The 16,596-nt window shown below is 36.7% G+C and overlaps 1 protein-coding gene and 1 pseudogene across 1 annotated transcript; one reads left to right on the top strand and one right to left on the bottom strand.

Annotated features, from left to right (window-relative positions):
• Positions 1–222: 222 nt before the first annotated feature.
• Positions 223–2,229, bottom strand: LOC113740880 (DELLA protein RGL1-like). Its single transcript, XM_027268395.2, has one exon. The coding sequence runs from the start codon at positions 2,050–2,052 to the stop codon at positions 298–300; it is 1,755 nt and encodes a 584-aa protein (XP_027124196.1). The 5' UTR covers positions 2,053–2,229; the 3' UTR covers positions 223–297.
• A 3,517-nt stretch (positions 2,230–5,746) lies between these two features.
• Positions 5,747–8,433, top strand: LOC113740927 (protein kinase STUNTED-like; annotated as a pseudogene).
• Positions 8,434–16,596: the final 8,163 nt, after the last annotated feature.

Below are 16,596 nucleotides of genomic sequence, written 5' to 3'. Positions count from 1 at the left end.
TCCGGTATCCTTCTTTAGATTTTTGGCCATGGTATGGAATGAGATTAGGCGTAACCTGGCTTGGGAGTTCAGGATAGAAAAGAAAGACGACAAAACTTAAGTCACGAGAAAAAAGAAATAGAGAAGAGGAGAGATTTTCCTATTGTTTGGATCAAGAAGTTATATGTATATTATATTTCCTTCTGTAACATTGGCATTTTCCAAATAAAAATCTAACAGACATTTTTCACTTGCCCTCCAAATTGGAGAGTTTTGTTTCCTTCCTTATATTTTACTCTTCAGAATCAATCTGCTTAATTACATGAATTTCCAAGTAGTAAGAGAATGGATGGGAGTTCCCTTCCATCCAATGACTATACCTTTACCAGTATTGATAAGATTGCAGGAGCTGGCCTTATGGAACTTCTTGAGAATCATATTAGCTTGTTGCAGAGATGAATGGCTGAGTTCGACCTCCACCATCCCGTATCTTGTGAAGAACTCTCTCCAAACATCAATCATCACATTTCGGGTACATCTTTTGTCGCCCTCGCTCCCAACCATGTTTCTAATCCCTTCACCCAAATAGATTCCCTCAATCGTCTTCCGGTGCTCATTATTCCGCTCCATGCAGTCCTCCAGGCAATCAAAGAATGCGCTATAAAAGAAGAGGGATTCGGTGAAACGGCTAATGAATAGCGGTGAATTGTGGTTGGCTTCTACCTCGGTGACTACCACTACCGCCGGCTTCATCCTCCTGATCACTTTGATTACATTTCTCAAGCTCTCAGGTTTTGAGATCATGGTTCTGAGTATTAGGGGAGAGTAAACAGCCACGGCTTCATCAGGTGCTTTGCTGAGCATGTCTTCCTTCAACTCTTCCATGTCGGAGACCATCACTACATTGAAAGAAAGGGATAAATTCAGGGACTGAGCAAAGCTGATCAGTCTCTTGCCCGTTTCCTCCATACGCTGCTTGTTCATGGTTCCCACCGCCGTTATCCTGAGTGCTGGACGGTCATCCCGCTCAACCAGAGCTTGCATCAACACGGTCCATTGGACTCCGCTCCTGATGTGCAGATCAACCAGGTGGATCTTGGTTGCCGATTTGACGTTGTCAATGACTGCTTGCATCGCAGCAAATTGTGTGACCTGGGTGAAGGGGATCGCCTGGTGGCATGCCAGGAAGGAAAGATTGAAATCCAATTCAAGGTTCCTTGCATAGGCAAACCGTTCAATGATTCTCTCAGGAGTGATCTTTCCTGTCTGCATATCAATCCTATGCTGCAAAGCTTCGGCAAAGTGGAATACAATTCTCTGGGCAGCATTCCCTGAATCGGAGGCGATACACAGGCAGCGAGTGATCAAGCCGCTTGCGAGGTCAAACTTTTTGTGACCCACGCACTCGGCTGCAATCAAAAGAAACTGCACGAGTTCCACGTCTGCAGTTTCTGCTACTGAAATGTCCGTGATGGCAGAAGCGTATGGGTGGATAAGCCCCGAAAAGCCGTCAACATTTTTGGTGGAGAATTGGATGTACCTCGCTCCAGCCGCCCTGATGATCTCTCCCAGGGATAATCTCCGGCCCTGGCTGCTATCCTGATCAATATTTGTTGGGGAGTCGTTGCTCCAGTTTTGATCTTCTCTGGCCGCATTCTTGAAGCCCTTCCCATAATTGCTCAGAAGCTCCAGGGATGCTAAGGTAAACGAATGTGTTTTTCCCTTGAGCTGCTGCCATTTGCCGCCCGTTTCAGGAAGTCGTTGTTGCTGCGGCTGCTCGTTGTTCTTGGCCGTGGCCTGATCATAAATTGGTTGGAATGAATGCACTGCAGGCGTGCTGACCAGGTGCTGGAAATCATTCTGTACCCAATTAAACTGCGGCGGAGTACTCGTAGCTTGTTGACCACCTTCCAAGAAAGCAACCTTGCTGGGCGTGGGATTGTTCTGTTGCTGATAAAGGCCATAGAGACTGTTATCTTCCACATCGAACCAATCAGTATCCGGCGGCTGTGGTGGTTGTCGCTGTTTTTTACCTCCGTTGGCTTCTTGTTCATCTGCTTCGTAGTCCTCCATCAGATTCCCACAGTAACTCAATGATCTATGGGTTCGATTGTATTGGAATGATGAGGAGGAGGCACGAGTTAAATGGCTTTTTTTTATCCAACTTAGTTTGTCTCTTTTAAATAACTTGCTTATTCATAGAAGTAGCGTCGTTGAAACTGAGAAAGAATGCACTAGTACTTCAGTATAATTAGTAGCATCAATCAGCAAAGTATCCAATACACAAAATGCAGATAATAACACTTTGATGTGGAACTTTTTGTTTTCGTCCTTTCAACTCAATCACAAGTCACAACTCACAACAGTGTTGGCAATGGATTTGAGATTAATAAAATACATGGGATGATATTGAGGGACGGCATCTTTACATATTTAACAACAAAAATAACCTTGGCATGACATGGCAATTTTGGAAGAAATTTTGAAGTCTTTGATTTTAGGGTAAATTACATGTAACCCCCAGTAGTTTTATTTATTACCACATGGCCCTCCTAACATTTTAAAATATCTACTTCACCTCATAAGATTTTGTATAAAGTGAAAATTTGACGAAAAATAGCTTTGTAACATCGTAAATTAAAATATCAATAGTGCCTTTATTTAAATGCTAATAAATTAATCAATGGCTTAACCACCTCGTATAAAAGTATAAAGAGATTATGTGGATAAATACAAAAATCATAGAGGAATAAAGTGAATATTTATATAAATCATAAGGGGTTACATCGATATTAAGATTTTATCACACGCGCTTTTAAAAAAAATTTGGTATAAATGGCATAATTGATTGTACATTCTATCTATTTTTCATTTTGCATAAAACTACATGAGGGTTATGTGGCTATTTTAAAATCTCAGGGGGGTCATCTAGCATTCTGCAAAATCATAGGGGATAGTAAGTAATTTACCCTTGATTTTATACTAATGTTGAGTATTGACGTGAAGCAAGGGACAAAGTGAGAGGGACAATAAAGTCAGGGTGGGGAAGAAAATGTTAAAAAAAAAAAAAAATCATCTTGGCAATTGCGCAAAATTGGAAGCCAACAAATGTTATGTGTTGGTAACATGGAAGGAACATTGTACCATGTTGCATCTTAGCAAATAGCGATGCATCACACAAAAATTATGCTGGAATAATATTGTTTTATGTGGGTGCATTTCTAGATTTTCTGAAAATGAAAGGAAAAGGAAAAGGAAAGGGAAAACAACATTTCCCTTTTGGAATCATTCGCTTTGCACTTTTCCTTTCTAAGAGAACAATCTTAAATTGAACTTTTCTGGTCAATATTAAGAACAATTCTAAGGATTATTTGCACGCCACGCATAAGAGCAAGAGAAAGTAAACAAGAGAAGATATGCCACTTCACTTCACACGAATTATGTCACTAAAATTTAGTAGTATTTAGAAATAGTATCATAGTTTATAGCAGAAAATTTTCGAGAACTCTACCTATACATCATTTCTATCGCATTAATTCCTTCTGTTCAGCATATTCTAGTATTCATTGTTTTCGAAGCAAAATACATATTAACAAGAAAATACAAGAAATGTGAAAGAAAAAGTGTCTGTATAATGGGTGCTCAACGGGGCACTCATTAACATATATTAAAATTTTTAAAACGTAAGATTAATCAAGAAAGGTAAATAAATATAAGGAAAGGTAACAAATATTAGTATGTATATATATATATATATATATATATATATATATATATATATATATATATATATATATATATGTGACAGATTATGTAAAATTTAGATGTGTTAAATAAGTGTCCAATGGGGGTTCGATAGAAAAATTCAAAGAAAAACAAAAAGTAAAGGAGTCATTTTATTCTTTCTTTGGAAAAAAGGGCATCGTCATATTTAACGGAACCAAAATGAAGTGAAAAAGATCTTGTCACAGGATTCTTGTCGTCGCCATATGTTTGGGTAAACATGTATCACACTTGTTTGTAAAGACGATGGATGTTTGGAACTTGTTGAACACAATAATGCGCTGTCTTTCTTGTCTGAGTCTTTATAGGGAATCTAATAATAATCCATTGGATTTAGTCATTTTGCTTTATTACTATACTCTGTGAACGCAAGACATTAGTGCTGAAGAAACTAGAATCTAGCTTAAGTATTTGGCTGTTTGGCTTTCCTATTTGTCCTTTTCGACCATTTCTTATTCTTCAGCAGTTTTTCCGGCAGGGTATAATTGCCAAACCACGAAATCCAACCAGATGCACAGGAGAAAAAGAAACAAATAAAGATCAGTTTTGGCTTTTCTTTCGGTGTTTTCTTTCTGCCGGCGTGGAGGAGGTGCAGTTTCTAAGTCGAATTTCTCAAAGAAAAAAAGGGAAAAAAAAAGAAGAAAAACAGCAACAAGAATGAGAATTAAGTAATTTTCATGATTTGTTAAACTACTGAAATAGTCCAAATTCTTGACTAATTTTCATGATATGTTGAACTACTGCATCTGAATTATACTTTTTGGTCGCGATTTGGTAGCGACCAGAGGCCCCAACCAAATCGAAAGGGGGAGGGGAGGGGTGGGGGTAGGGGTGGGGGGGGGGGAAGAGAAGAGGAGTGGAAGAGGAAGAGGGAAGGGGAAGGGGGAGGAGGAAGAGGGTGGGGGTGGTGGTTAGGCATGTAAATGGATTGGATTTTATCCAAGTCCAATATACTTGGGTAGGGTTTGAATTTAATTTTTCAAATCCAAATCCTACCTAGATCCAAACCTTGTAAAAGAGTTATGGATGTAGATAAGGTGTGAATTTTTATAATCCATATCCAAATCCAAATTCATACCGGCTCCTACCCAAACCCATGTATATATAATCAAATTATATATATTAGTAAATTTATAAAATATTCTAATATTCTATGGTCATTGGATCAAATATAGTAAAATTTCATGATTGTTTTCTTTTTACAAATTAATTCTGCTTATCATTGTAATTAGTACAAACTTTTTTAGAACAAGAAGAAAAAGTAAAGGCAAATAAACGAAAATTTGAATGTAGATACAGTTGAAGTTTTAAAAATAAATAGAAGCAGTCAATAATGGTTATTTTTTTGAATTCATAATATTGCATTCAACTTCTCAAATATTAATTTTATTATTTGAAAATAAAAATTGGATGATGTTTATATATATATATATTTTTTGAAATCTATGTATTTTTAATATATTTTTACTTTAGTGTGTTTAGAAAAATATAATGGATACCCATTAGATATCTAGATTCAGGAGGATTTGGATTTGGACTTATTTTTTAAGATCCATAAGGGTCTGGATTAGGGTATCGGTTTAACTGAATTTTACAGAGCCTAAGTCGTATCTGATAATCTAATTCAGCATTTAAATTTAATAGGTTCAGATCTTAACATATTCAGATACGTTCGATAACCAAAGTTAGAACATCTGAATTCGTTAAGTTACACTAAATTTTTTAGGTAAAATTTGCTCCAAAATATAAGTGATAAACTATTCACTTATCACTTAATAATATGATATACATTCAAATGTATCAAATTTAATAGTTAACAATTCACTGATTTAATGGATTCAAATTTCAAATTTCAAAATTTAAATTTAAATTTTTAAACTTTAATTTTATCAAAAACACCTTAAGTGAGAGGTTAGATTTTGAGCCCTTCCACTTATAATGAAAAAAATGTCCACAAAAAAATCGTCGTACTAGCGTGAAGCAAATGGTTACATGTACATATGGAAACCTGAAAGATTCACTTCGGTTATACTCGAATGCATCTGGATATCGAAGTGTTGATGGCCGGACGGTGGTGGTGGGAGTGAAGCTTGATGCTCAGAGTAAAAAACTGCTCACTTGGGCTTTGGTTAAAGTTGCTCAGCCTGGGGATCGTGTCATTGCCGTTCATGTTCTTGATAGTAATGAAATTGTGGATCGTGATGGGAAATCATCTCTGCTGTCTCTTGTAAAGCTTTTGACTCTGTTCTTGCAGTTTATGAAGGCTTCTGCAACCTCAGACATGTGGATCTCAAGCTAAAGATCTGCAGAGGATCATCAATTCGCAAAATTTTAGTTCGTGAAGCAAAATCTTACTCAGCAACTGAGCTTATAGTTGGAACTTCAAGGAATCATCATACCATCAGGTCATCAGCCTCCGTAGCTAAATACTGTGCTAAGAAGTTGGCCAAGGATCGTTCAACTTTAGCTGTAAATAATGGGAAAATTATCTTTCATAAAGGGGCTCCATCTTCCTCCAATATCATCACAAAAGAAATTGAACATCACCATAGGAATGGTCTATTTAATGCACTTCAGAGTTCTCTGACTAAAAATAACAAAGCAATCACTGATGGCAATTTGGCAATGGGAATGATAGCATCTGACCACGTTACTAATGGGACTTTAGATCTAGCCCCAAAAAAATGCTGATTCTAAACATGAGGATGGTTTCTTAAAAAAGGGTTGTCCTATTTGTTCTCTTGCTACAGTACCTGAAGATGATCGCAATACACAATCAGCAAAAGAATCTTCCTGTGATGGCAGCAATGGAGACTCAATGGCGGTAGTGCCATTACAAAAGATAGAGGTTGCATCTAGTTCAATTTCGATGTTGATGAGGGAATTGCCTGAAGTTAGACCTGGTTGGCCACTTCTTCGCCGAGCAATATTATCAAACAAGCGAACTTAACAACTCCTCATTCCGTCAGATCACTGTGGTTCAGTGGGCATTGCGTTTACCCAGCAAGCATTTTCAGTCAATTGATTCAAATGAAAAAGGAAGAGTTTGTGGTCATGATAAAGATCAATCCCCCAAAATAGATGGAGAATGTAGTGCGATTGTTCCCATTGGCAATGAGATACTTATTCAGATGGTATATCTAAGGCCTTACCAAAGGAGTTGGAGGGTCTCCATGAGAAGTATTCAGCAACTTGTAGATTGTTTAAATACGAGGAACTTGTCTCAGCAACATCATATTTCATCCCCGAGAACATGGTTGGTAAAGGTGGAAGCAGTAAGGTTTATAAGGGTTGCCTTCCTGATGGAAAGGAGCTTGCTGTCAAAATTTTAAAGCCATCTGAAGCATGGTTCAAAGTCGCGGTTGCAGCTCGGACTGTTTCACATCGGTTTCGGCATATCGATCGCGGTCTTGGCAAGACGCTAATTTTGAAGCATTTAATATTCTAAAAATTGTATATAATATAAAAAATATGCTAAACAAAATAATAAAAAATTAGCAAAAGGAAAGTAAAAATTAGCAAATGATTTGGACTCGGGATGACTTGAAGCGACTCGGTATGACTCGGCCATTTTTATTTGTGTCAGAGACTTCTCGGCCTAGTTCTTGGCAATCCATGTATTTCAAAATCATCTCGTTCCGGTATCAAAACTGAGAGCTGCGTTCCCGTGATGACTCGGCCAAGTGGTCTTGGACTCGGCCGATTCTTTAAGCATGATATGAAGTTGTGTTGACAGAGTTTGTTCTGGAAATAGAGATTATTACTCCTTTGAATATCATCTCTCTTTTTGGGTTTTGTTTTGAGGACAACCACCTCCTTTTGGTGTATGATTTCCTGTCAAGAGGAAGCCTTGAAGAGAACCTTCATCGTTACAAGAAGGATCCACTTGCATTTGGATGGACCCAGAGATATAAGGTGGCTGTTGGTGTAGCCGAAGCACTTGAATATCTTCACAATAGAGATGCTCAGCCAGTGATTCACAGGGATGTGAAATCTTCTAATATACTACTCTCTGATGATTTTGAGCCTCAGCTCTCTGACTTTGGGCTGGCTAAATGGGCTTCAACCACTTCAACTCACATAACATGCACAGCAGGAAATTTCGGTTACTTGGCTCCTGAATATTTTGTGTATGGAAAAGTTAATGACAAGATTGACGTGTATGCATTTGGAGTGGTCCTTCTTGAGCTTCTTTCAGGAAGAAAGCCTATAAGCAATGACTCTCCAAAGGGCCAAGAAAGCCTTGTTATGTGAGCAAAACCAATTCCAAACTCCGGAAAATTTACTCAACTGCTAGACCCAAGTTTAAGTAGCATGTATGATGGTGAGGAGTTGGAGAGGATGGCTTTAGCAGCTGCACTTTGTATTAGACGTGCGGCAAGAGCTAGACCTCAGATGAGCCTTATTCTGAAGCTCCTCCAAGGTGACATGGAGGTGACCAAGTGGGCAAGGCTACAAGTGAATGGTTTAGAAGGGACTAATACCGTAAAACTAGTTGATAGTTTGGAGGGCTCTGAAGCTTTAGACGATGAAACTTTTTGACATTCCAATCTCCAATCCCATCTAAACCTTGCGTTGCATGGTGTGGAGGATTCTCTTTCCAGCATCGAGCAAACTATCTCACTCTAGGACTATCTACGAGGCAGATGGAGCCGGTCATCAAAGCTTTGACTAACTGCATTACTGCACAGAATGCAAGTAGACATTCTGTTCTCATTCTTTTGTAGATTGCCTTTTTCCCCCTTTGATTAGCAATTCCCGATTCTACGCTGCATCTTTTTGTTGCTTATTGGTGGGTATTGGATGAGAGGATGTTTGCGGGTTTGCCCTCCTCCTTCCCGTCGTATTCTATGTAGCAAATTGATGTGCTAGGATTTTGGTATTTTTGGCCAGTTCTCTTCTCAATCTGAATGATGAACTGAACCTATTTTGATTGTGTGGTCTACCGTTTTCAAATATGGGTGAAGTCTCAAATGATTTGCATATTTAATGAAAATTCTCAAAGAGAAGGAGCATTTCAAGCAATACCAAATTGATATAAAATTGATAATAAATTTAGCTTAAAAAAGATCTCACACTTTTTTTTTGCCTGAAATTGCAAATTATGAAATTAAAGATCTTATCAATATTCTTACATTTCTGGTTTCTCAATTCTTACATGGAATTACTTTTGTGTGCTAAAAAATTATGCACATTGCACGAATATATGAACAATAGATTTAGTTTATGCTAATATTGATAAAATTGTCAATTATAAAATTGGTAGTTGATTTGTGCATGTTAAGAATTGATGAAGCAATTAGAACGGTGAAGAAGATAATTTTATGTGTTTGAATCAATACATAGGAATGAAAGCAGTAGTCCTCTAGCTTTTTTCATTCATAGGTCAGGTTCATTGCTTTTTTGCTAGGCTCTCTTTCATCTTTGCTTGAGTCGATATTGCTCATGCAATTTTGGGTTCTAGTTCAACTTTCAATATGTGCCTAATTTATCACAAATGCTTTGAATCTAGTGCATGCCAATTTGATATGGTTATCACAAATGCTATGGTTAGATGAATTCAGTGCCTATCACATGTTGGGAATCTGTACACGACAATATTTAATAGTAAGAAAGGAAAATTTCAGAAACCTCCCCTAAAGGTTTTTGACAATTTCACTAAACTCCCATGAGATTTGAAAAATGTTACAGAACTCCCTTGTCATTTAAAATGACAATTTTACTCTTAAATATTTTAATAAAATTCTCTTATTTGGTATGCTTATACTTAGAATGAGTTTTAAAATTATTTTTTCATCCTTTGTCCTTCTTATTCCTTTTTTTTTTAAATTTTTTGCCAATAAAACTGTAAAACTACCACTATTATCTCTAGTTTCTATTATAACCAAATGTCGAACCAGTGATTTTTTTAACGAGTTAATTTTATATGTAATCCAATGTTTTTGCTGATCTTTGTTTTCTATTTGTTGGTATTAAAATTAACGATAAATCAAAAAGAAATGGCCCAAAGCACTACTAAATTATGATAATCCCACTACTCTAAAAATTAATAAACTCTAAATGAATTATTTCAACATTTTCTTTTCTATCTTATAAATCTAAATTCATAATAAAATTCCATCAAAAGTATCATATCATAGTAATAAAATTATTATTATAGTTATTTATCAAATAGTAGATATGGACATTAAAATTTTGGCACATTTTCCTTATAATTATACTAAATAATCTTATAATTGTATAGAAAAATAAATTAAAACTCATTACACAAGCGTATTTTTGGGTATTCATTTAAAAAATTAACCAAGTCAATATTATTTTAAGATTTTGTTACTAAAATTATCAAATCAAGAGAGGTAAGTGTAATTTTTCAAATTTCAGAGGAGCTCAGTAAAATTGTCAGAAAGCTCAAGGGAGGTTTCTGAAATTATCCCTAGTAAGAATGAAGCCTAAAAATTTAATGAATAAATAGAGACAACAAGAATCTATTGTGATAATTAAGTTTCTCTTCCTTCTCATTAAAACTCTTTTCTCTCCCTTTTCTCTAGAACTTTTCTAATCAAGATCTTCTTCATCTCTCCCATGGGAGAGAGATCAAATCTGGTCTTTTTCCATGGGAAGAAGTACTCTTTATAGTTTTTAGTTTCTCTTATTTGAATAAATTCTCTCCTATGATTTCCTAATGAGAGATTCTTCTCTCCTAGGATCTCCTAGTGAGAGTTTCTTTTCTCCCAAATTATTTTAGTGAGAGTTTTATTCTTTTATAGGTTTTTTCTTTGTGAGAGTTTTTGGTTTTATTTTGTGAAATTTGAGATTTTGTAGATCTAGAATCTAGTTTCTTAGATCTGTAATTTATCCATTATTGTCAGATCCAAATTTCTTTTTAGACTTGAACCAGTTTTAATCAGATCTGGTTGTTAGCAACCATGCACTGATGTATTGGGGTGTAGTGATTCATTCATATGGAAGATATATAGGAGCATCAATAATATTATCTTTATTTGTATTATTTTTTTAGATCTGTTATATTTATTGGTTTCAGATCTATATGTATCTGTGTTATGTTTGTTTGATGTATTTTCTGCCATTAATGTAGATTTATTTGAATGAAATGATCTTCTATATATATATATATATAAAGAATCTATTGTGATAATTAAATATCAGTGTCAAACTAAATAGTAGTTCTACACTAACAATTGACAGGTTCCAGAAGTAAACCGTCTAATTTGGTAGAAGATAAGCATATAAACATAATTGAACCTTCAAGAGTGCTCCATAAAATAAAAAAGCTGCCCAAGCACAAGTTTTATTTTTTTTCTCTTAAGCACAAATTAACTTTCTTTAAAGAAGAATTATATTTTCATAGAAACTTAATTAAATTGATCATCCTGAAATCAAATTCATAAAAAAAAACCTTTAGTTTCAAAACCCAATTCCAACTAATTTGTCATTGTTTTTTTTTTTTCTTGATAATTCACAATAAACTCAATCGTACATGGACAAGTTTCTTTTGAAAGTACAAGACATTCAATACATACCCACATTGTAAGCAACTGTAGAGCGTCCTGACTCAAATGCTTTGTCAGTATGTGCTTTTGTCGCTTCTTAATAAGATAACCAAACTTAGATTGTAGTGATCACTATAAGCAAATTAAAATTCCTCAAAAACATATAATCAAATAGGTTATATGCATAATTCTGCCTTGAATATAAAATCAAAAGCCATAGCAAAGACAATAGAAGAAATCCATACTTGGGTTAATTAGTAAAGACTCATAATCCTTGTGCAATTAAAAAAATCACAGAGGGAGAAAAATTAGTAGCTTTAAGCTAGAACGAAAATGATTGCTTGAGTTTTGATTTGTACCGAGTAGGGTGAACTGATTAATGGGTCCGATTGAATTGGGCATCAGTAGCTTACGAGTAGATTTATTCTCAAAAATTATTTTTAACAAGAAAAAGAACTATTAGATTTTAATGAAATTTCTATTGTACACACAAAATTTAAACAAAAACAACAAATAATTTTAAGATAGAGTAGGAGAAGAAAATAAACATGCCTAATCAAACAACCATACAAAAATTAATAAATACCAAAAGCCAAAGAGTAATATTAAAAAGCAATGGGAACCTGGAAACAAAAACGGAACAAGTAGAAAGATCAAAAGTTCAATGGCTCGATTAATGGCAATAACAGCTACTCTAACACTTACGAAATTCATTCATTAATAGAGGAAAGGAGAAATTACCAAAAAAATCTGAGCAGTTTTAGACAATCTCTTAGATTTCAATGAGCTCCTAGGACATTTGAGAAATTTCGTGCAGCATCTAGCCTTCAATGAGCTTTTCTTAACGCGATTTTAAAACTAAAATGAGGCACCACACCGGAGCTTAGATCACTTGTGCCTTATGAAGCAAACACGTACACAATTGCTACCAAATTATCACTTTACCTCCAAAGACGTAGATCATCTACTTCTATGGAAAATCAAGATTTCATCTTCAAGTTCTATGGAAAATCAAGATTTCATCATCAAGTTCTATGGAAAATCTTGATGTGGATAAATCAAGTAAATACAACCACAGCAGGCCTCAAAATTTGCACGGACCCGACTTCCTCTGTTGTGATAATTTAGAAGCATAGTATGGCATAGGCCACAAAATTTGCATGGAACCAGTATCCTTATGAACTGGTTCACCGTTTTTGCAATCATTTGGAAGCATAGTATGGTGTGCCAAATTCAAACAAAATTTCAAAACTTGCAACCTTTCTAAGATGGTAAGCATCTATGTCTATGACATCATATATATAGTTGCAAAAAGAAAAGGGAATATGAGCAATGTTAGGAGTTTAGAAGACAATCTAAAAAGGAAATGAAATTTCACTAAATTCAATGGCACAGATGTAAGGCAAATTAATGCAATTAAAGGTTTTAACAAGCTAATGTAAGGCAAAATTCCAATGTTGTTTTTCACATGCAAAAAGGCATGCCTATAAACATAGAAAAAACTAGTTAAACCATAGATAAATTGCTTCACACACCTATTTTGAGGTTTCAACATTAAATTGTAACTATTTAAGAATTAAGCGTTTCATTTACCTAGGAGGTTCACTTTGTACAAGGTGATAGGGTATTAATTGTTAGTAATTTTATTATTAATTTTCCCTTTTATCCTTGCCAAATAATGTTTTAAATTGTTGATATATACTTATTTTTGGTATTTGGACCTATCTACAGGAAATGGAGTTGACCAGTGCTAAAAGGGAAATTTTACTGAGAAAAATCCTCCACATGTTAAGCCTCCAGCGGATTTACAAGTTGGGCCCACATAGTGTTACAAGGGAACTCCATTTTCGGTTACTGATGGGTAGTTCCTACTATGGGGAGTTGACTTGTAGTAGGAGTCCTCCTACCAAACGGAAAGTAGAGAAGAATTCGGTTTGGGACTCTTGTTTTCGGCGGGGACCACGGACTAGATTGGATTGTGCAATTTCCTTTTGGCTTTTTAAGAGGACAAACGTACAGGAGGTTAGGAAATCAATAGTTTTAGTTTAGGCTTTTAGCATAGTTTTAGATTTCTTTTCTTAGCTCTTTCGCATGGTTGTTCTCCATTAATGGAGGACTAACCTCTTAATTCTAGTCAAGGGGACAACTGAAGACTTGGTTCAACAATTACTGTGAGATCGAAATTATTTTAATCGCTTCCTCATTTATTGGTATTTATGTGTTTCCTGTTTTTAATTGTTTTAGTCCTTATGTATGATTGATTAGTGCGCAATAATTAATTATTCATATAGGCTATTTTGCTAAATAGAGGTAATTGAATCCGTAATTGTTCGTTATCTCTATCTTAGTAGCAACTGGCGTAATTGGATTTATGTCAGGGGAGCATACGATCTAGCTTAAACAAACCCTCGTAGCGTGTTTGTTAGTTAGGATTGGGCCTTTCTAATTATTAATGCAATCTAGAAATTAAATCCTACGGTCGTACCTAGGGTTGTTTTTGGGTTAGAGAAATAGTTAACGGTCGTACCTTAACTATCGAGAAATTAAAGAAAGGTTGGTTGTTTATCGCGTGCATGACAACTATAACTAATCTATTAATAAATGTGGAATTATCTGTGAATCAATGATCAGTGCCTGAACCATTTCTGAAGTGTACCCTTGGCTAGAGTTTTCCCTTAATTATTTCTCTTAATCAATTATTTTCTGCAGTTAATTTATTTAGTTAGCATTTAATCCAAAACCCCCCATACTTTGAACTCTAGAAGAAACGAATTATCCCCAATCCCTGTGGATTCGACCCTACTCACCGCTATATACAAAATCTGTATTTTTCTCGAGTAGGTATTTATTATTGTACAGGTTCGGCACCTGTCAATTTTTGGCGCCGTTGCCGGGGACTGGTGCCAGATTAATTTGTTTCTTTTTGAGTTCATTTTATTTTCATTTTTAATTTATTTTTCTCTTATTATTATTATTTTTTTTATATAGCTTATGGCTTCTAACACTCCGTATTTTGGTGATATAATGGATTTTGTTTCCGGGGAAGGCGATGAGACTAGTTTTTTTGCTAAGTTTGCATATTCAGAGGCACTAAACTCTATTAGAGACAGAATGGCTGCTGCAACCTGTAAAATTTGTTATGCCAGGGATCATTCAACCGGTATGTGCTCCGAATATCAAGATAATCTGAGTGTCCCACTCAATAATTATGGAGATTTTTCACCCTGGTCTCAAACTTGGTATAACCCTAATCCAAACGGGTATGATCAAGGATGGTGGGATAACTCCAGTTATAATTATACAATAGGGCCAATGAATTTTCAGCAGCCTATGAATTTTCAGCAGTATGAGTCTCAAGAATCATCATCTATGTCAGGTATGTCTCTTGAAGAAATAGTTGAATCAATAGCTACTAATACGTATCAATTCCAACAGGAGACACAAATGAGAAATGGGATGATGAAGGATGCAATGAGTAATCTGGAAGATCAAATGAAACAATTGACATCCAGGATAGAGCGATTAGTTTCTCGCCTTGAAGAATTGCCCTCACAAACCAACATTAGCCTTGAAGAAAATGGGAGTGCAATTTGCTTGACTAGTGATGAGGAGATGCAAGAGTGTCAAAATGAGAGATCTACAGATGCAGTTGAAAAAGAAGCCGAAAATGAAGAAATGGAACCCCAACCGCAACCCATTCAAGTGAAAGAATCCAGTGAAGAATCATCAAATGTGGTGACACCACCTCCATTCCCTAACCCGCATTTTCTTAACTCTTACTCTATGATTTCTGTTAATGAGATTGATTTTGTTATACCGGAAGTTTTTGAGTCTCATGGCAGAAATAAGTTAAGGGTAGCTATGGTCAAATATCTTGAACCGGTGAATGCTCTTGATGGAGGAGTGGATGAAGAATTGCGATCAATGCTTGATTATTTGGCGCCATCAACCAGTCCATGGAAAATCGTAACTCGTGTGCTCAAAGATTACTCCATCTATGAGGGTTACCAGGATCATATTGAAGATAAAGCATTGAAGCGAGCCACAAGATTTTATCCCCCGTGAACAAGCATAGCATGTCTAGCCAAAGACATTAAAGAAAGGCGTTACTTGGGAGGCAACCCAAGACTACTTGTTTCAGTTTTCATGCATTTTTGAAGTTTTAGTTAAGTGTTAGTGTCAATTAATAGTTTGATGTTTGGTGGCAGGAAATTAGTAGTTAGACGTGCCCACGCCAGGTGGTCACGCCTGAGGGAAAGAAATTTTCGTTCAGGATCTGCGGACTCTATAGCAGTTAGACGTGCCCACGCTAGGTGATCACGCTAACAGATCGAGAATTTTCGCCGGATGGTCAAAAGACTAGGGAGCGGTTAGGCATGCCCAAGCCTAAGCTAGAGATTCTTTGAAAAAAAAAAAAAAAAAGAGTTAAAATTTCACATTGAGAAAATTCAAAAATTCAAAAAGCATTTTTTTTTCTTTCCTTTTCTTCAAAAAATCAAATTTGGAAAATTTAAATTCGAAAAAAAAAAATTTGAAAAAAAAAAAAAACCCCAAAAACTATTTTTTTTCTCTTTTCTTTTTCTTTCTTCTTTTTCTTTCTTCCTTTCTTTTCTTTCTTTCCGTTCCTTTTCTTCTTCTTCTCTGCAGTTCCCCTGTTTTCCACTTTTCCTTCATTGTTAATTCGTCCGCCACCGCAAGCCCACGCCGCCAACTCTGCCCAGCCACACCTAGCTCGCCACTCTCCTCTCGTCGCACGCAGCCCTCTCCCTCCACCTCGCGGTCCATCACTCACCTCGCGCCACCTGAAGCCCACCAAGCAGCCACGCGCCGCCAGTTTCCCGTTGCCCAGCTGCCATCGCAGCCGCCTCCAAGCTCCACCTCACGGACGACCACCAGCTCTCCTTCACATGCCACCCCAGCTCGTCTCCACACCAGCCAGCCCATCGCCACGCGCAGCCTCCTCGCGCGCCGCCAGTAGCTCCAGCGCGCCACTGCTGCCTCCAGCTCACTCCTCTCTCACTCTTGCTCACCTCGCGCTCTCCACCAGCTCTCCCTTTCTCTGCTGTTTTGCGCGCACCACCAGGCGCGACAGCCGCGGGCCGCGCCTTTCTCCCTGCCGCTGCCGCTCGCTGTGGTCTCCTTCGCTCCACCCTCGGTCTCGTGCCTCCCCACCTGTCACGCCACCCACAGCCACGCCCCTCCCACCTGTCAAAATTGACAGGTGGAGGTATTGAATCTTCAACCTCGATTAGTATTTTTCGGGTCCTTAAATTGCTGGAATTTGAGCTTTTGGGTTTAGGTTTCTTGAAGGATAAAAAAAAGG

The sequence above is a fragment of the Coffea arabica genome, chromosome 1e (genome assembly GCF_036785885.1).
Source record: "Coffea arabica cultivar ET-39 chromosome 1e, Coffea Arabica ET-39 HiFi, whole genome shotgun sequence".
Taxonomy (NCBI): Eukaryota; Viridiplantae; Streptophyta; class Magnoliopsida; order Gentianales; family Rubiaceae; genus Coffea; species Coffea arabica.
The sequence above is the reverse complement of the archived record's forward strand: the minus strand, read 5'-3'. Positions and strand labels throughout refer to the sequence as shown.

Excerpts from the sequence above, each read along its gene's own strand:
- LOC113740880 (XM_027268395.2), bottom strand. The coding sequence starts at position 2,052 with ATGGAGGACTACGAAGCAGATGAACAAGAAGCCAACGGAGGTAAAAAA.